The 15,618-nt window shown below is 43.0% G+C and overlaps 1 protein-coding gene across 3 annotated transcripts in view; it reads left to right on the top strand.

Annotated features, from left to right (window-relative positions):
• Positions 1 to 10,816, top strand: part of CAVIN1 (caveolae associated protein 1) — a 222,930-nt gene extending 212,114 nt beyond the window's left edge. For all 3 annotated transcript variants that reach the window (XM_063959436.1, XM_063959438.1, XM_063959437.1), the window contains exon 4: positions 7,855 to 10,816. In XM_063959436.1, coding sequence (XP_063815506.1) covers positions 7,855 to 8,520 — 666 coding nt within the window. In that variant the 3' untranslated portion in view covers positions 8,521 to 10,816. The remainder of the gene's footprint in view (positions 1 to 7,854) is intronic.
• The last annotated feature ends 4,802 nt before the right edge of the window (positions 10,817 to 15,618 follow it).

Raw genomic sequence — 15,618 nt, 5'->3', positions numbered from 1 at the left:
AGCCGTGCAAACGCTCCCACTGGGAGTGTATTTTAGCTTAGCAGAAGTGCGAACGAAAGGATCGCAGAGCGGCTACAAAATAATTTTGTGTCGTTTCAGAGTAGCTTCAGACCTACTCAGCGCTTGCGATCACTTCAGACTATTCAGTTCCTGTTTTGACGTCACGAACACGCCCAGCGTTCCCCAAGCCATGCCTGCGTTTTTCCTGGCACGCCTGGGTTTTTTCGATCACTCCCTGAAAACGGTCAGTTGACACCCAGAAACGCCCACTTCATGTCAATCACTCTGCGGTCAGCAGTGCGACTGAAAAGCTTCGCCAGACCCTGAGTGAAACTACATCGGCCGTTGTAAAAGTACTTAGCACGTGAGCATTGCGCCGCATACGCATGCGCAGAAGTGCCGATTTTTTTGCCTGATCGCTGCGCAGCGACTGAAAGCAGCTAGCGATTAACTCGGAATGACCCCCATGGTTTTTTCCAACTGCTAACAAATTTGCTGCTGCGATTAACTCTGAATTAGACCCTCTATGTATACAATAATCGCTCCAAGTAGGTACACTTTTACAACAAAAGTGCAACATACACATATGACCTGCTCTTTGTAAACAGTCATCAAGACAATCTCAGGCACGATTTACTGAGCAGGTTGGTTTACACAGTTTAGAGATAGTTTCCAGAATATAATTTTAAATATTTGGTCTTCTCGTGATATCACAAAAACCAAAAGCATACAAAATGAGAACTGCCCTTATAAAGCAACTTTCACGATTAAATGGGAGATGGAACTAAGTGTTCCATGTGTACGGAAGATTCTGACTCAGGCCAAGGCATGGAAAATAATATGCACATGGAAAGAAAATCTAATTATTCCACTACTAGCCAGCTATGCGCTGCAGAAAATTGTGTAAATCCAGCCGAAGGTTAAAGTTATGAATAAACAGAATCTGTGTCAGACTCGCAGCCTTTATTACATGTGTTGCTAGGTGAGGGGTGAGCATTTCTATAACCCCATTAAAGTACTTATATACTTACAAGAAGACAAGAATACTAAACCTTGCAGTCTGACCTCCTATAAAATATTTTCCAAGCTTCTGAGACACTATGGGGTGTATTTACTAAAGTGCGGGTTTATAGAAGTGGAGATGTTGCCCATAGCAACCATTCAGATTCTAGCTATTATCTTCTAGAAGGTTCTAGATAAATAAGTAGAATTTAATTGGTTGCTATGGGCAACATCTCCACTTCTAAAAACCCACACTTTAGTAAGTATACCCCTGTGGGCCAGAGTCAAAGGTGCATGCAGCTGCGACTGCATCTTTTGCCACAACTGCTACTCCTTCTTTATGCTAATGTTGTGGCTAATGGGCTTCCTACTGAGATGCCCACCGGCTGCAGCACTAATCCACCTCTGTATACTTCTTAAACGCACCATCGGAGATTGCACCAGCCTTATGGAGACAAAGAATCTCACTCTGAACATGGCCGCTGTGTTAGTGCAACTGCATTTTTACACACCGCCACTGAACGTGGTACGCTTGCGAAATGCTCGCATCTGGCTAGCTGCCCAGAAGCTCCCACCGAAATTGCATCTATCTATGTGCAAGCTCGATCTGTGTCTGTGAGCGGTAACCATCAGGAAGCATATGCAGTGCGACTCAGTCGCATAATGCATAGTGAAAACATTGGGCGTTTGTGTCCGATGTCGCCATTGCGTCCACCTCTGCATTCATTTATTGGACTTCAATATCAGGATTACTTGTACTTAAGTTTATTTAGCCATACTGGTACATAGCTAACATCAGAGCCGGCCTTAGACATAGGCAAACTAGGCAAATGCCTAGGGCATTTGGTATGCTTAGGGGCACCAGCAGCTTCTGCTGATTAAAATGATATGCGGCATGCCTATATTCTGTGTGTGACTGCAGCTGTATCTGCATACGAAATGCTACGTTGCAGTGTAGTCCTGTGAATCACTGTAATGTAGCATTTCGTATGCAGATACAGCCGCAGTCGCACACAGAATATAGGCATGCTGCATATCAATTTAATCAGCAGAAGCTGCCTGTGCATCCTAGCCACATAGTCATGCAAATATTATGATGCATTTTCATAAACAAAAGGCGACCGACGTTAGCAGAGCTGCCAGCTGCCAGAACTAGCGGCGGTGCTAGGGGGCACCAGCCAAAATCTTGCCTAGGGCATCATATTGGTTAGGGCCGGCTCTGGCTAACATGCTTACCATATGTTACTATATATTCTTAAATCCACAGCTACCGTGGCCTGCAGGGTTCATTTATGCTAATGCTTCTAAACTGAGACACCCACTTGCAGCGCCCGGTGCTTGTGGAAATCTGTCTCAGCGCATTAGACATACCATAGGTGCACCATCAGACACACCAATGAAACTTGCAGCAGCCCTATGGCTGGTGCAGTTCCTCTGTCTGACTATGGCCTCCTGTGTGAGCGGTTCAGCATCTTTGGACGCAGACGCTTTTCAGCATCACACCCGCATCTGCCCCATACACCTACTAAAATCTACAGACCCTGAGTCCGACTCTGTACTGGGTGTCTGAGAAGTAGCAATCAGAATGCATGTGCAGTGCGACTGCACAGATAACATTGACCATTTGTGTGCGTCATCGCTACTGTGTCCCCTCTGAATCAGGCTATGTGTGCGGTATATCGTTCCATAATTTAAATCCTTTTTATCATTAATTCAAGACTTTTTTTTTATTTCAGCTGATTAGACAGAAACTTGTGCTTTCTGCTAGGGTAGTTGGCGTGGAGCACGTCACCACATAGCATTATGGGGGTCATTCCGAGTTGTTCGCTCGCTGACGATTTTTGCAGCGCAGCGATCATGTAAAAAAATAGCAAAACTGTACATGCATATGCACCGCATTGCGCAGGTGCGTCATATGGGTACAAAGAGGATCTGTGCTGGGCGATGGATTTAGCGAAGATTCCATTCGTACAGCCAAACGCAAGGTGATTGACAGAAAGAGGGCGTTTATGGGCGTCAACTGACCATTTTCTGGGAGTGGTAGGGAAAACGCAGGCGTGTCCAGGAGTTTGCAGGGTGGGTGTTTGACATCAATTCCGGCACCAAAAAGACTGAAGTGATTGCAAGGGCTGAGTAAGTGCAGAGCTACTCTGAAACTGCACAAAATGTTTTTGCTGCGCTCGGCTGCAAAGGCATTCGCACACTTGCAAAGCGAAAATACACTCCCCCGTGGGCAGCAACTATGCGTTTGCACGGCTGCTAAAAGTAGCTAGCGAGCAATCAACTCGGAATGACCCCCCTATAGTGCATAGCGATAGAGAAAATGCAGTGTACTAACTTTTTGTTCAGATGCACTCACATTTAAAATAGTTCTGTCTTAAGTTTTTTTGTGTGTGCTCTTTTCTAAATACATACCAGTGTCCTTGAGTTTGGCATAATATTGTGTCTAAATTAGTTTAACTATCTGTAGATTATTATAGTAATACAAGGAATCTAGGGGATAATTCAGACCTGATCGCTGCTGTGCGTTTTCCCCCCTAAATATGGATATGTTCCTGACTGTATTATTTTCCCTATGTTATCTGTTTATTTGTTTTTGTATAGGTTATAAAACAAATGTATTTTTTCTATGTGGTCTGTGATGTGTATCTGAAATTGTCAATCTCTCACTGCGGTGAATTAAAACTATTATTGGGGACCACTCTAAGACTTGGGTCCATCTAGAACAGTGTAGGATTTATCTCTTTCAGCTCCCCGATTTGTTATGGTTACCGCAGTCCTGTAAAATTAACCTACCCTCTCTCCCCATGGCTAAAATTCCGTCTGTAACTGCTGGGCATAAGGCAATATCTTGGTTGGACAAGTTTTGTCTTCTTACCTCCAACCTTACACTAGAAGCTATAGCAACATTAATGTCTGGACACTTGGCCGCCTTTAAGGGCATGGACTTTAGGAGATATTATTCTGGATGGAGAGCTACTTCCATTTGCTATTATTCAAGAACGGTTTCACATTTCCCCTTGAGCAGTGGTTTCCAAACTTTTTTGAATCACGGCACCCTAGAGTATCAGAATTTTTTTCACGGCACCCCTAGGCCAAAAATTTCTTATTGAGAAATTTAGAAAGAAATATTACATTAAGTAGATCGCGTTTATATATGTCATCCTTAGAGTCAGTTGTGTGGTGAGGGACAAGATTTGCTTCTGTTTGGCCACATATTTTATGACTGGCAGCCACCAGCACTGGTTTTGCCTATTATATTGACCATGAATAATTTGAATTGGTCCTGGACCACCAACCCAGGGCACCCCTGCAAGTGTCCCGAGGCAACCCAGGGAGCCACGGCACACAGTTTGGGAACCTCTGCCCTAGAGAATTTTACAAATATTTACAGCACCATCATAATATGGCTTCGAAAGGCTTCATTTAGGTTCTTGATCTATACAGGCTGCTCAGAAGTATATTCTACAGAAGCTTTCCTAGCCTGGAGCCAAGAGGGGTTGGTGGTACAGTTTATTATAGGTTCTTCTATATCTGGTATTATACTAGCTCTTTCAAAATAGAAAGTGGATTCACCAGATCTCTTACAGAGAATTATTGGAATTCCATATTTCAAATGTGTTTCATGTGATCTAAATGCATTTTCCATACTGAAATGATGTATAAAGTTGTATTTGTCTTCTGATAGACTACATTAAATATGGCCCTCTGTCTCCAGTCAATACTAGCGTAATTGTGGTCAACTATGGAACATATTTCATATCTTCTGGGCATGCCCCAGGATATATCTTTTGGGGCACTAGGATCTTCTCAACTTCTAAAACCACAGGGATTACTGTATTTCCCAGATCCCCTTTAATCTTTTTGTCCGGGATGTTGCCTCAGGGGATAGATATGTGATGGGAAATATTTTAATAGTCACAAAAGCCCTTATAGCTCACCACTGGCGCTCAGATGTTTTACCATATCTTGAAGCGATATAAGCTAAGGTCCAGGCACAGTGTGGAGGGGGAGAGCTGGTAACTGTGCCCAAGGAAGGAGGGATGGGGGAAGGAGCAGGTAATTGTGCCCAAGTAAGGAGCGGGGGGGGGGGGGGGGGGGAGCTGGTAACTGTGCCCTAGGAGGGAGAGAGGGGGAGCTGGTAACTGTGCCTAAGGAAGGAGGGAGGGATGATGGTTTTGGTTCAATAGATCTACATTGTCCACAGTAGATCGATACCAAATGGTAAAAATTTTGCAGGGCTTCGATCATGACCATAGGACACGCGGCAATGTTTTTGCACTTTAGGAGTAGCTCCCGACCAGCGCAGCTTTAGCGTGCTGGCCGGTAGCTACTCGTCGCTCCCTGGTCCGCAGCGGCTGCGTGTGATGTCACGGATCCACTGTGGCCCGCCCTCCGCACGGTCTGGCCACGCCTGCGTTGGCTGGACTGCGCCCACAAATTATACGGCAGTATCACTGGAATTATACGGCAGTACCACTGGACTTATAAGGCAGTACCACTGGACTGGATTTATACGGCAGTATCACTGGACTTATATGGCAGTACCACTGGACTTATATGGCATTACCACTGGACTGGATTTATACGGCAGTATCACTGGACTTATACGGCAGTACCACTGGACTTATACGGCAGTACCACTGGACTGGATTTATACGGCAGTATCACTGGACTTATACGGCAGTACCACTGGATTTATACGGCAATACCACTGGATTTATACGCCAGTACCACTGCAATTATACGGCAGTACCACTGGAATTATACGCCAGTACCACTGGAATTATACGGCAGTATCACTGGAATTATACGGCAGTATCACTGGACATATATACGGCAGTATCACTGGACATATACGGCAGTATCACTGGACATATACGGCAGTATCACTGGACATATACGGCAGTACCACTAGATTTATAAGGCAGTACCACTGGACATATAGGGCAGTATTACTGGACATATACGCCAGTACCACTGGACATATACAGCAGTATCACTGGATTTATACGGCAGTACCACGGGACATATACGGCAGTATCACTGGATTTATACGGCAGTATCACTGGACTGGATTTATACGCCAGTACCACTGGATTTATTCGGCAGTATCACTGGACTTATACGGCGGTATCACTGGACTGGATTTATATGGCTGTACCACTGGACATATACGGCAGTACCACTGGACTTATACAGCAGTACCACTGAACTGGATTTATACGGCAGTATCACTGGACTTATACGCCAGTACCACTGGAATTATACGGCAGTATCACTGGACATATACGGCAGTATCACTAGACATATACGGCAGAATCACTGGACATATACGGCAGTACTACTGGACATATACAGCAGCACAGGGACACCACCACTGGACTGATGCAGGACAACACAGCACCGCTGCAATGGACTGGACTTATACAGCAGCACTGGACATATGGCAGCAGAGGACACCACCACTGTGACTGGACTGATGCAGCACAAGACACCACCACTGGACTGATGCAGTACAATACACCACCACTGGACTGATGCAGCACAACACAGTACCACTGGACTGGACTTATACAGCAGCACAGGACATATGGCAGCAGAGTACACCACCACTGTGACTGGACTGATGCAGCACAAGACACTACCACTGTACTGATGCAGGACAACACAGCACCACTGCACTAGATTTATACAGCAGCACAGGACATATGGCAGCAGAGTACACCACCACTGTGACTGGACTGATGCAGCACAATACACCACCACTGTGACTGGACTGATGCAGCACAAGACACTACCACTGTGCTGATGCAGGACAACACAGCACCACTGCACTAGATTTATGCAGCTACACTGGACATATGGCAGCAGAGGACACCACCACTGTGACTGGACTGATGCAGCATAAGACACTACACTGAACTGAGCAGCACAAGATAGCACTGGAATCGCCACCCCACTTTCACTCTCGTACAGACACTGAGGGTGGAGACACGTCCCCTCGCTACACTCTTCAATGCCGGAGGGAAAATGGTGGCAACCTTATATGGGATCCAAAACCCGTGAGAATCCGACAACGGGATGATGACGTTATGCCTCATTCTGGTTTCCGAGTCAGGTGGGAAAACCCGAGCTGGGCTCGAATCCGAGCTCGGGTAGTGAAGTTCGGGGGGTTCGGTATTCAGAGAACCGAACCCGCTCATCTCTACTGCACATGTTATATCTGCCACACCTGCAGTGCACATGGTTTTGCCCAACTGCTAACAAATTTGCTGCTGCGATCAACTCTGAATTACCCCCATAGTTATTTTGATTATTTACATTTTTTACATATAAACAACATAATAGTAAGGTGAGCTAGTTATTTTATTACTATAAATGTCCACCAGAGGAAGTTCTTACTTTTTTTATTTCTTTACTTTTTAAAACAAATATGTTTCAACTACTTATCAGCCCATCAAAATGACTGAACATCATAATAGTAATGTCAGCGCCAGCAACTGTGCATGCCCGAATAGAGCAACACTTGAATTGCTCCGTCAGGCGCCATCTAGTGACTTTCGACGTGCAAAGCACTTGAATTTCCCCCATTGAGGTGAGGAGCAGCGTTAGTCTTTTATTATATAGGATGTAATTTCTTTAAACAAAGAATAATGGATATAATGTCTTTATAATGTATGGGTGGAGACATAATGCATAATAAGATTTTTTATCATTGTTTTTATTGGCGCAGAATAATTGGCACTTGAGCTGTACATAATTTATTTAATTAAAATATACTAGATTTTGATGACCATGGCAGTTACCTCTTTCTCTAAACGTTTCATGTTTTTAATCTGTTTATTCCAGGATGAAGTGAAGCTGCCATCCAAGCTTAGCATAAGCAAATCTCTAAAAGACAACGAGAAGCAGGAGGTAGAAGAGGAAGATCAGGAGAAGGAGAACAAGGAAGATACAGAAAATATCCAGCTTTCCTCAGATGAAGAGGTTGAGGTAGAAGAAATCATTGAAGAGTCTAGGGCTGAGCGCATCAAGAGAAGTGGACTGCAGAGAGTCGATAACATAAAGAAAGCTTTCTCAAAGGAGAAAATGGAAAAGACAAAGGTGAAAACCAAAGAGAATTTAGAAAAGACCAAGCAGAACATAGAGAAGACTAGACATAACATTGAGAAGAAGATGACCAAGCTTGGAACCAAGATAGTTACAAATGAGAGGCGAGAGAAGATGAAGACCTCCAGAGACAAGTTAAAGAAGTCCTTCACACCTGATCACCCAGTTTATGCTCGTTCCAAAACTGCTGTCTACAAGGTGCCTCCGTTTACTTTCTATGTCAAGAAAATCCGTGAAGGGGAAGTTGAAGTACAGGCCACAGAAATGGTGGAAGTTGGAGGGGATGGCGATGAAGAAGGAGAGGTAGACGAGTTGCTGAGAGGAGAAAGCCCTGATCCCAATGCACTACTGCAGATCACAGAGGACACTGATGCGGTATTGGCTGAGAGAAGCGACAGCGATTAGGAAGGGTACAGGGACTCCTTCCATTTGGACAGCTCAGTTTATAACCTTCTTCACATTTCAGATTCATTTTATTTCTTTTTCATATTCACATATATATTTTTAAAACATTTTTGCAGCTCATAACACAAGAAAAAAATATATATAATTGTCTTTCTAATAAGCAGGCTGCACTTTCTGTAAAAGGTTAATAAAACTGATCCTATCATTGCGATATAATTATATATATATATATATATATATGTATAAACGCAGCACACGTGCCTTTCCTAATAATCAGCTGATAAAACTATCACACTGGCCATTATATTACAAAGTTTGTCTTTATTAAAATACAGGGCAATAATGCATCCACTCTTTAGAAAGTATCTCTTTCAGTCCTAGGAGGATAATAAGCAGCAGCTATATTGGAATGTAATTGAGAAAACCTTTCCTCTATTTAGCTAAACTATTTTGTGACCAACCAAGGCTTATGCCAAAGAATGGATCATAGTCACCATTAGCACTCATTGATACATAAAAGCATTGGAGCAGTATACACTAGACCATTTTCTCTTTGCTATAGTTTGTAAGTCCTCAGATGTAGACAGTTCTATTTAAGAAAATGTTATATTTTCAACAGGTAAGGTCTTGGTGCAGACTGGAAAGGTTTTATTTAAGGTTAGGAATGTTGTTCTAGTTGAAGAGAGGCATGTCTAAGGGGCTGTTATATAGATGTGAGTCTAAATGATGAAATCTTTAATGCGCAATTATACAAGATGCAGATTCAGTATAGTGAAGATACTTTCAAAGGGAGAGAAGTACTGGAATAAGAGAAACAAGGTAACAGCATTATGTGGTGGTGCCCCAGCAGCAGTGGCTGTGGTTAGCATCACAGGGCCTGTTACAGAGTTGGAAGTAGTGTGGGCATACTTTGATGAAAATATATGTACACATAAAATGCATAGATTTGCACATATTCGGAGTTGTATGCATTTCCAGATATGACCACAAACTTGCCTAGTTTACTGCTAGGAATCATCATTATCAGTGCGGGTTAGCACCTGCCTTTTACTAGATGCGAAAGATAGGCGCCATAAAGGCATGTCTTCATTTATGGCTCTGCATAGACTGCATTGGCATGAACGTGCCCTCATTGAACTGTGCCAGCATTTCTGAACATGTGCAGTGCGTACTGATGCCAGATGCACTCCGCAAACAGGCACCTGTTTGACTCCGAATCAGCCCAAAAGTGCATAAGGTCATAGTGTAAATTTGAGGTGCTTTACATACATGCCATCTCAGTGTGCCTTTTGATAAACTGTCTTTGCACCTCTTGGATTCTGTAACTGATGTCTGGATTATAGTCAATTAAGTACTTAGAGCCTAGGTTCTGAACCTGTCCTGCATATACACAAAGGGGTGTACATGCACCACAGTGCCTCGGATAGAGGTAAGGTGCACTTCAGTGAGTTAAATATAGATCAAAATAAGTTTCCTTAGTAAAACATAAACCATTCAAAACTAATCTGAAGTGGTAGTTTTACATGCAAATGCTTAATGCTAATGAGATAAAAGGGGTAAATTCACACCCAGGGGTTCTTAGTAGCAACACCCTAAGGTGGGGGTGGTGGGGGGGAGGGGGTACATTTGCCATCATCAGTGGATGTGTGTTAAAAAAAGATTGAGAAGCCCTCCTCTAGAGTGACCTGTTACTAATACAGGTAACAAGAAGAAGCTAGAGAAGATGATACCCCTCTGCTAATTCCCAGGTCACCATGTCTACAACCCAGCTTTTGAATGGAGTATCATTATTGCCTGTTGTAGGCGATGTAATGTGCTTGGCTCATCAGATAACATTTCTGTCACCTGACAAGTAGCCATGCTGACCATTTGGTTGTAGTGACAACATATGACAGAGTTAAACCTAGAGAGATATACTCCACTATGATTAAACAGTGTTATTTTTGCTTTCACTCAATTGCAGTATAATACAGTTTAGGTTTGATATGACAAACACAGGAAGTAGGTTAACTTCACAAGTAAACATGAGCCTTTTTCTCCAATGGTCCAAAGTGGCATTGTGTATTGATAAAATACATTTCACTGTCTTTGCTTTATATTTATCCTGATGGGGCCGCATTTGTATAAAATAGATTCATTGGTGCTTTAAGGATAATCAGTTTAAGAGGAAAGTAACATTAAAGAAAATATGTCTGCCAGTGGCAAGTCAATGAAATGCAACAAGCAACAATTATTTGCGTTTTCATCTTGTTATGACTATAATTCAGTTCATCAATTAAAACCTCTTTAACAAGAATGGGTGTGTTTTTAGCTTTGCTTACTCACAGGTGATTAGCCCACTTTTTCGGAAGTCTCGGAAAGCCCATTGAAAGATGAAACTCTGGTACATTCTGGTACAGTTGGCAAGTATGGATGAAAGAAAACAAAGATCAATGACAAGCACAATAATTATAGTGCAAGAGGACTGCATGTGAACTCAGGGGGGTCACAAACAAGTGTAAGAGAAATGCATGTGACCTCAGACGGGTCACAAACAAGTGCAAACAAAATGCATGTGACCTCAGGGGAGTCACACACTTTCTTACCATACAATATTTTATGCATTATTTACATTTTTTTTACAATTGAATGGAGTAGAGACAGGTCCTCACATAGAGATTACTGACCTCTACGGAGAGGTGCAAGTGCATCTTATCAAAATGGTCAGTTGCGCAGTGGCAAGAAAGTGAAATAGGTCCTATGTTTTCTCATCACTGCTCGGTCACCACCATCTCTTCATAGAGATCAATGAGCTTGAATATAAAAAACATCTACTGTATGTGCATTATCCATCATTTCCCACCTTTGGTCTAACTAATCACTGATACCACAGTATGAGTACAGTGCATCCACACAGCCTATGTAGCACATGTAGTCCATAGTGTCTCTGTATGACCCACTTTTGCCTCAGAATTTTACAGGCTAATATATTTAGGACAGGCTGAGAATCACCTTCCCAAGTTGTCTTTAAATTCACTTTGCTTAGCAGCATCAAGGAATTATCTAGTGAAGGGATGCTGCTTGCACGTCCCTAGTTTTGAGAATGGAACACAATCTACTGCAGTCTTTGAGGAAAAGGTCCTACGCTACATCCTCATAATACAGATGATCCAGAATTACACCTTATTTCAAAGAAACTAAATGGGGTATGGTTACAGCTTTATTATGTGATAATTAACAGCTTGTGTTTGCAGCTGTTTAGTGTGTACTGTATCGGAGCTCCCTTTTCCCACTATTTTAGGTGCTGCTTCACTTTATCTCCTCTTGAAACATGGGGGATATTCAATTCCCCCCATGGGGGATAATGAATTCCCCCCAATATTTATTTTGATTCTTGGAATCAATTCAATTAGTGAAGATGTGCCACTTAGTGCTACAAGCATACCTCCCAACTGTCCCGTGTTTTTGACTTTGTCCCGCTGTCTCACCTGCGGACCACAGTGTCCCACGGTGGTGGCGAAGTTGGGAAGACCCCTGTCACTTGCTGCTCTGCTTAGCAGAGCAGCGGTGAATAGATGCTGTATGCTTCCTGTGTGTCTATTCACAGAATAGAGGGACAGGAGACATGCCAGCAGCTGCCAGAGCGTTGGAATGCCTCCACAACTAGTGGTAGATGGTAGGTGTGACTCGCAGTCACAAGCAGTCTCTTGACGCTATGCCCCCTTTTGCCGAAGCCACACGTGCAGGAGTTCTGGGTTATGTATGCCAAATGTTGGGAGGTATGCGCAATACAATATCCCGTTATGTTCAGAGAGAAGCTATTTGCCATGAACCCAGAAGTAAACATTCTTCCTTTCCTCATTGACTACTAGTACCCATCAACTGGTCCTGACCTATTTGGCAGCCAGCTAGTCTCCCTCCTGGGTGACACTTGTTATTTCAAACAACTCTCAGACTCTTCCTTATATCAGTTCTACCCCTTTCAGACTAGCAAAAATTTCCCGTGTTATTGCACGTGAACACGCATCAGTCTTGAAATGTATTCCAGGTCGCGATCTGGGTTGAAGCGGAATTGACCCCTAATGCGTGCAGTGTGAGTGGGTAAGCCGGGTCAAGACGACCTGGCATCTGTTTCTGCAAAGGAGGAGGCGGCGCTTGGAGATGATCATCTCCTAGCACCGCCTCCTGTACTGTCGGCAGTGACGTCACCAACCCGGCAATATGCCGGGACAGGCCACAAGTCTGAAAGGGGTCTCAAGCCAGGTCATACCCGGGAAGCACCCGTGTACAAATTCCCGAGTGCAACCCGGCTCTGTAAGCCTGACAGAGGTTTAAGGAAGCTGTTGAATAGGCGAATGGATGGTTCCTTGATTTGTGGGGGTAATTTATAAAGTGATAGTGCTTTTAATAGCAAAACGCCCTATATTTTATTTTAAGCATTGCCTTTTAACATTTTGAGCTTAAACACACCAGGAAGTAGCGACTTTTAGAGGTCACTGCTTAGTAAATAAACCTATGTGACATCAACAATCAAACACGGAGGAGGAGGTGGGATGGTCGGGGCTCTTTTGCTGGATCCTGAGTTGTTGAATTGCAGAGTGACTTGCCCCTGATCCAAAAGGGCTACCTCAGCATTTTGCAGTGCAATGCAATACCCTCTGTTCTACGCCTAGTTGGTAAAGAGCTCATCATACTGCAGGAATATGACACAAAACATTCCTCCAGCCTATATCAGAAAATAGGAGGAAAATAACAAAATAGTAGTCTAATGGCCACCATATGTTCCAGGCTTTTTTTTTTTATATCTTTTTTAAATAATTTTTATTCATGGGATCACAAAAACAAACAGATACCAACAGACAGTGGTTACAGCATATTACGTTGCAAATACAGTATAATAGTTGGTAATTATAAAGATAACCAAAAAAAAGGAACAGTGATCCATTTTTGACCCAGAGAGCGGGTAGTATAAAACAGAAAATGTGGCAGTCAGCAACGCAGCTGACCGACTGACATTGATAAGTAAAAATAGAGAGAGGTCGAGAAGAAAGAAAGACAGAGAAGAAGAAAGAAAAAGAGAGAAATAAACAAAATACGATGGGGTAGAGTCCCCGGGAGGGTCCCATCAAATATAGTACAGAGTATCACAAGTTGAAAGGTGAAGGGGCGTGCTGGGAGGCCAGCCATGGACTCCATATTTTATCGAATGACTTAGAGGAGCGGTTTATGATGCTAGTCATGTAGTCCATGCGCTAAACGTACCAGATACGGGCAATTATAGATTGCATGGAAGGCGGGATAGGGTTTTTCCAATCTGCAGCTAGTTGACATGTCGTTGCAGAGACTATATGACGCATCAGTTTATTTTGACATTTTGTTAGCGTTGGCAGGTTTAAGGGGAGGAGAATGTATTTAGGGTCGGAAGGAATAGGAATCTGCAATAAGCTAGAAATAAAATGTATCACTTCCCTCCACATATGCACTATTTTAGGACATGACCACCATATGCCCTCTGCGCCACATCCTCTCCAACACCTATCCGACGTATCTGGGTACATTTTGCTCAAGCGAGACGGTACATAATACCATCTATATAATAATTTATAGATATTCTCTTTGATTCTAACGCAGATGGAGCTAGACGCCGCGTTATCCCAGGCTTCAGACCATTCCTCGTCATCTAAAGCCGAGCCTAGGTCCATCTCCCATGCTCTCTCATGAGGATCACACTGAGAGGGAGGGTCCCCAGTGAGAGTAGTATATAAGAGGGAAATAAGGCCTTTGGTTGAGTGGCGTCTGAAACATATAGTCTCAAACGTGGTCAGGGGTCTGCTAGAGAGGACGCGGCCCAGTGAGGAATGAAAGTGTCTGAGTTGTAAAAACTGATAAAAGTATCTAGAGGGAATATCAATTTTTTCTTGAATCTGAATATGTTCCAGACTTAAACCCAATCAAGATGGTTATGGATGAATTGGACAGAAGGGTGAAAGCAAAGCAAGTGCAATACATACTGTATGTGGGAACTTCTGTAACACTTTTGGGTAGAATTTACTGAACCATGGTGGTAATTCAGACCTGATCGCTTGCTAGCATTTTTTGCAGCGCTGCGATCAGGTCAGAAATGCGCATGCGTATGCACTGCAATGCGCAAGCGTGTTGCACGGGTACAAAACGGATCATTGCTGTGCGATTGGTTTTACGAAGAATCCATTCACACAGCCGTCGGAGATTGACAGGAAGAAGGCGTTTGTGGGTGGCAACTGACCATTTTCAGGGAATGGTTGGAAAAACACAGGCATGCCCAAGCGTTTGCAGGGAGGGTGTCTGACGTCAATTTAGAGTTGCCTGCCCTCCCTCATTCTGCAGGGGACTCCCTGAAATAGTAGCAATCTCCCTAACTCCCTGAATAGACCAGCAATCTCCCTGATTTTAGTTTACACTCTTGGGGTAAAAAAATAAATCAGAGATACATACATTCAAATTAGTTCATCAGTGCTATTTCCTGCATTGCTATGGCTACATGCATTTTAAATAAGGTTTCTCTTGGCCACTTACAGTATATGGAAGCTCTTCTAAAACACAATACACAAATAATTCCTGAAAAATATCAGTGTCTTTTCTTCAACAAGTAGATCTTACAAACTTTGTGGCTCATTAACATTTGGCTATAAGTCATTTTTATGACACGCCTCTCAGATGTAGCAGTACACGTCAGTGCTGATAGGTGTTACTTTCACAATCTCCCTGAAATGCTTTTTCACAAGTAGGCAAGTGTGCGAACGCAGGACTGCAAAAAACAGCTAGTGAGCAATCAGGTCTGAATTACCCCCCATATTTGATTCCAATGGTACAAAGAATGTTTGCCAGTTATAACTGCAGTTATACGTAAAGACTCACAAAACAACCAGTAAATAAAAATGTAACTTTTGCTATTGATATTATTACTATTTTGTTATTCATATTTTAATTAAAGTTGTATAAATCCTAGCAATTATGTCAACATGCTATAACAGCGAGACTTTTTGATTTAAAAAGCTCCTCCTGCTTTGTAGCAATTTTGACCTAATATGGGCTTGAAACTCTCAGCTACTCTATGGATTCAACCTCATGAGTTTGATT

The sequence above is a fragment of the Pseudophryne corroboree genome, chromosome 3 (assembly GCF_028390025.1).
Source record: "Pseudophryne corroboree isolate aPseCor3 chromosome 3, aPseCor3.hap2, whole genome shotgun sequence".
NCBI classification, from domain to species: domain Eukaryota; kingdom Metazoa; phylum Chordata; class Amphibia; order Anura; family Myobatrachidae; genus Pseudophryne; species Pseudophryne corroboree.
Note: the sequence above shows the minus strand (reverse complement) of the source record. Positions and strands in the feature narration are given on the sequence as shown.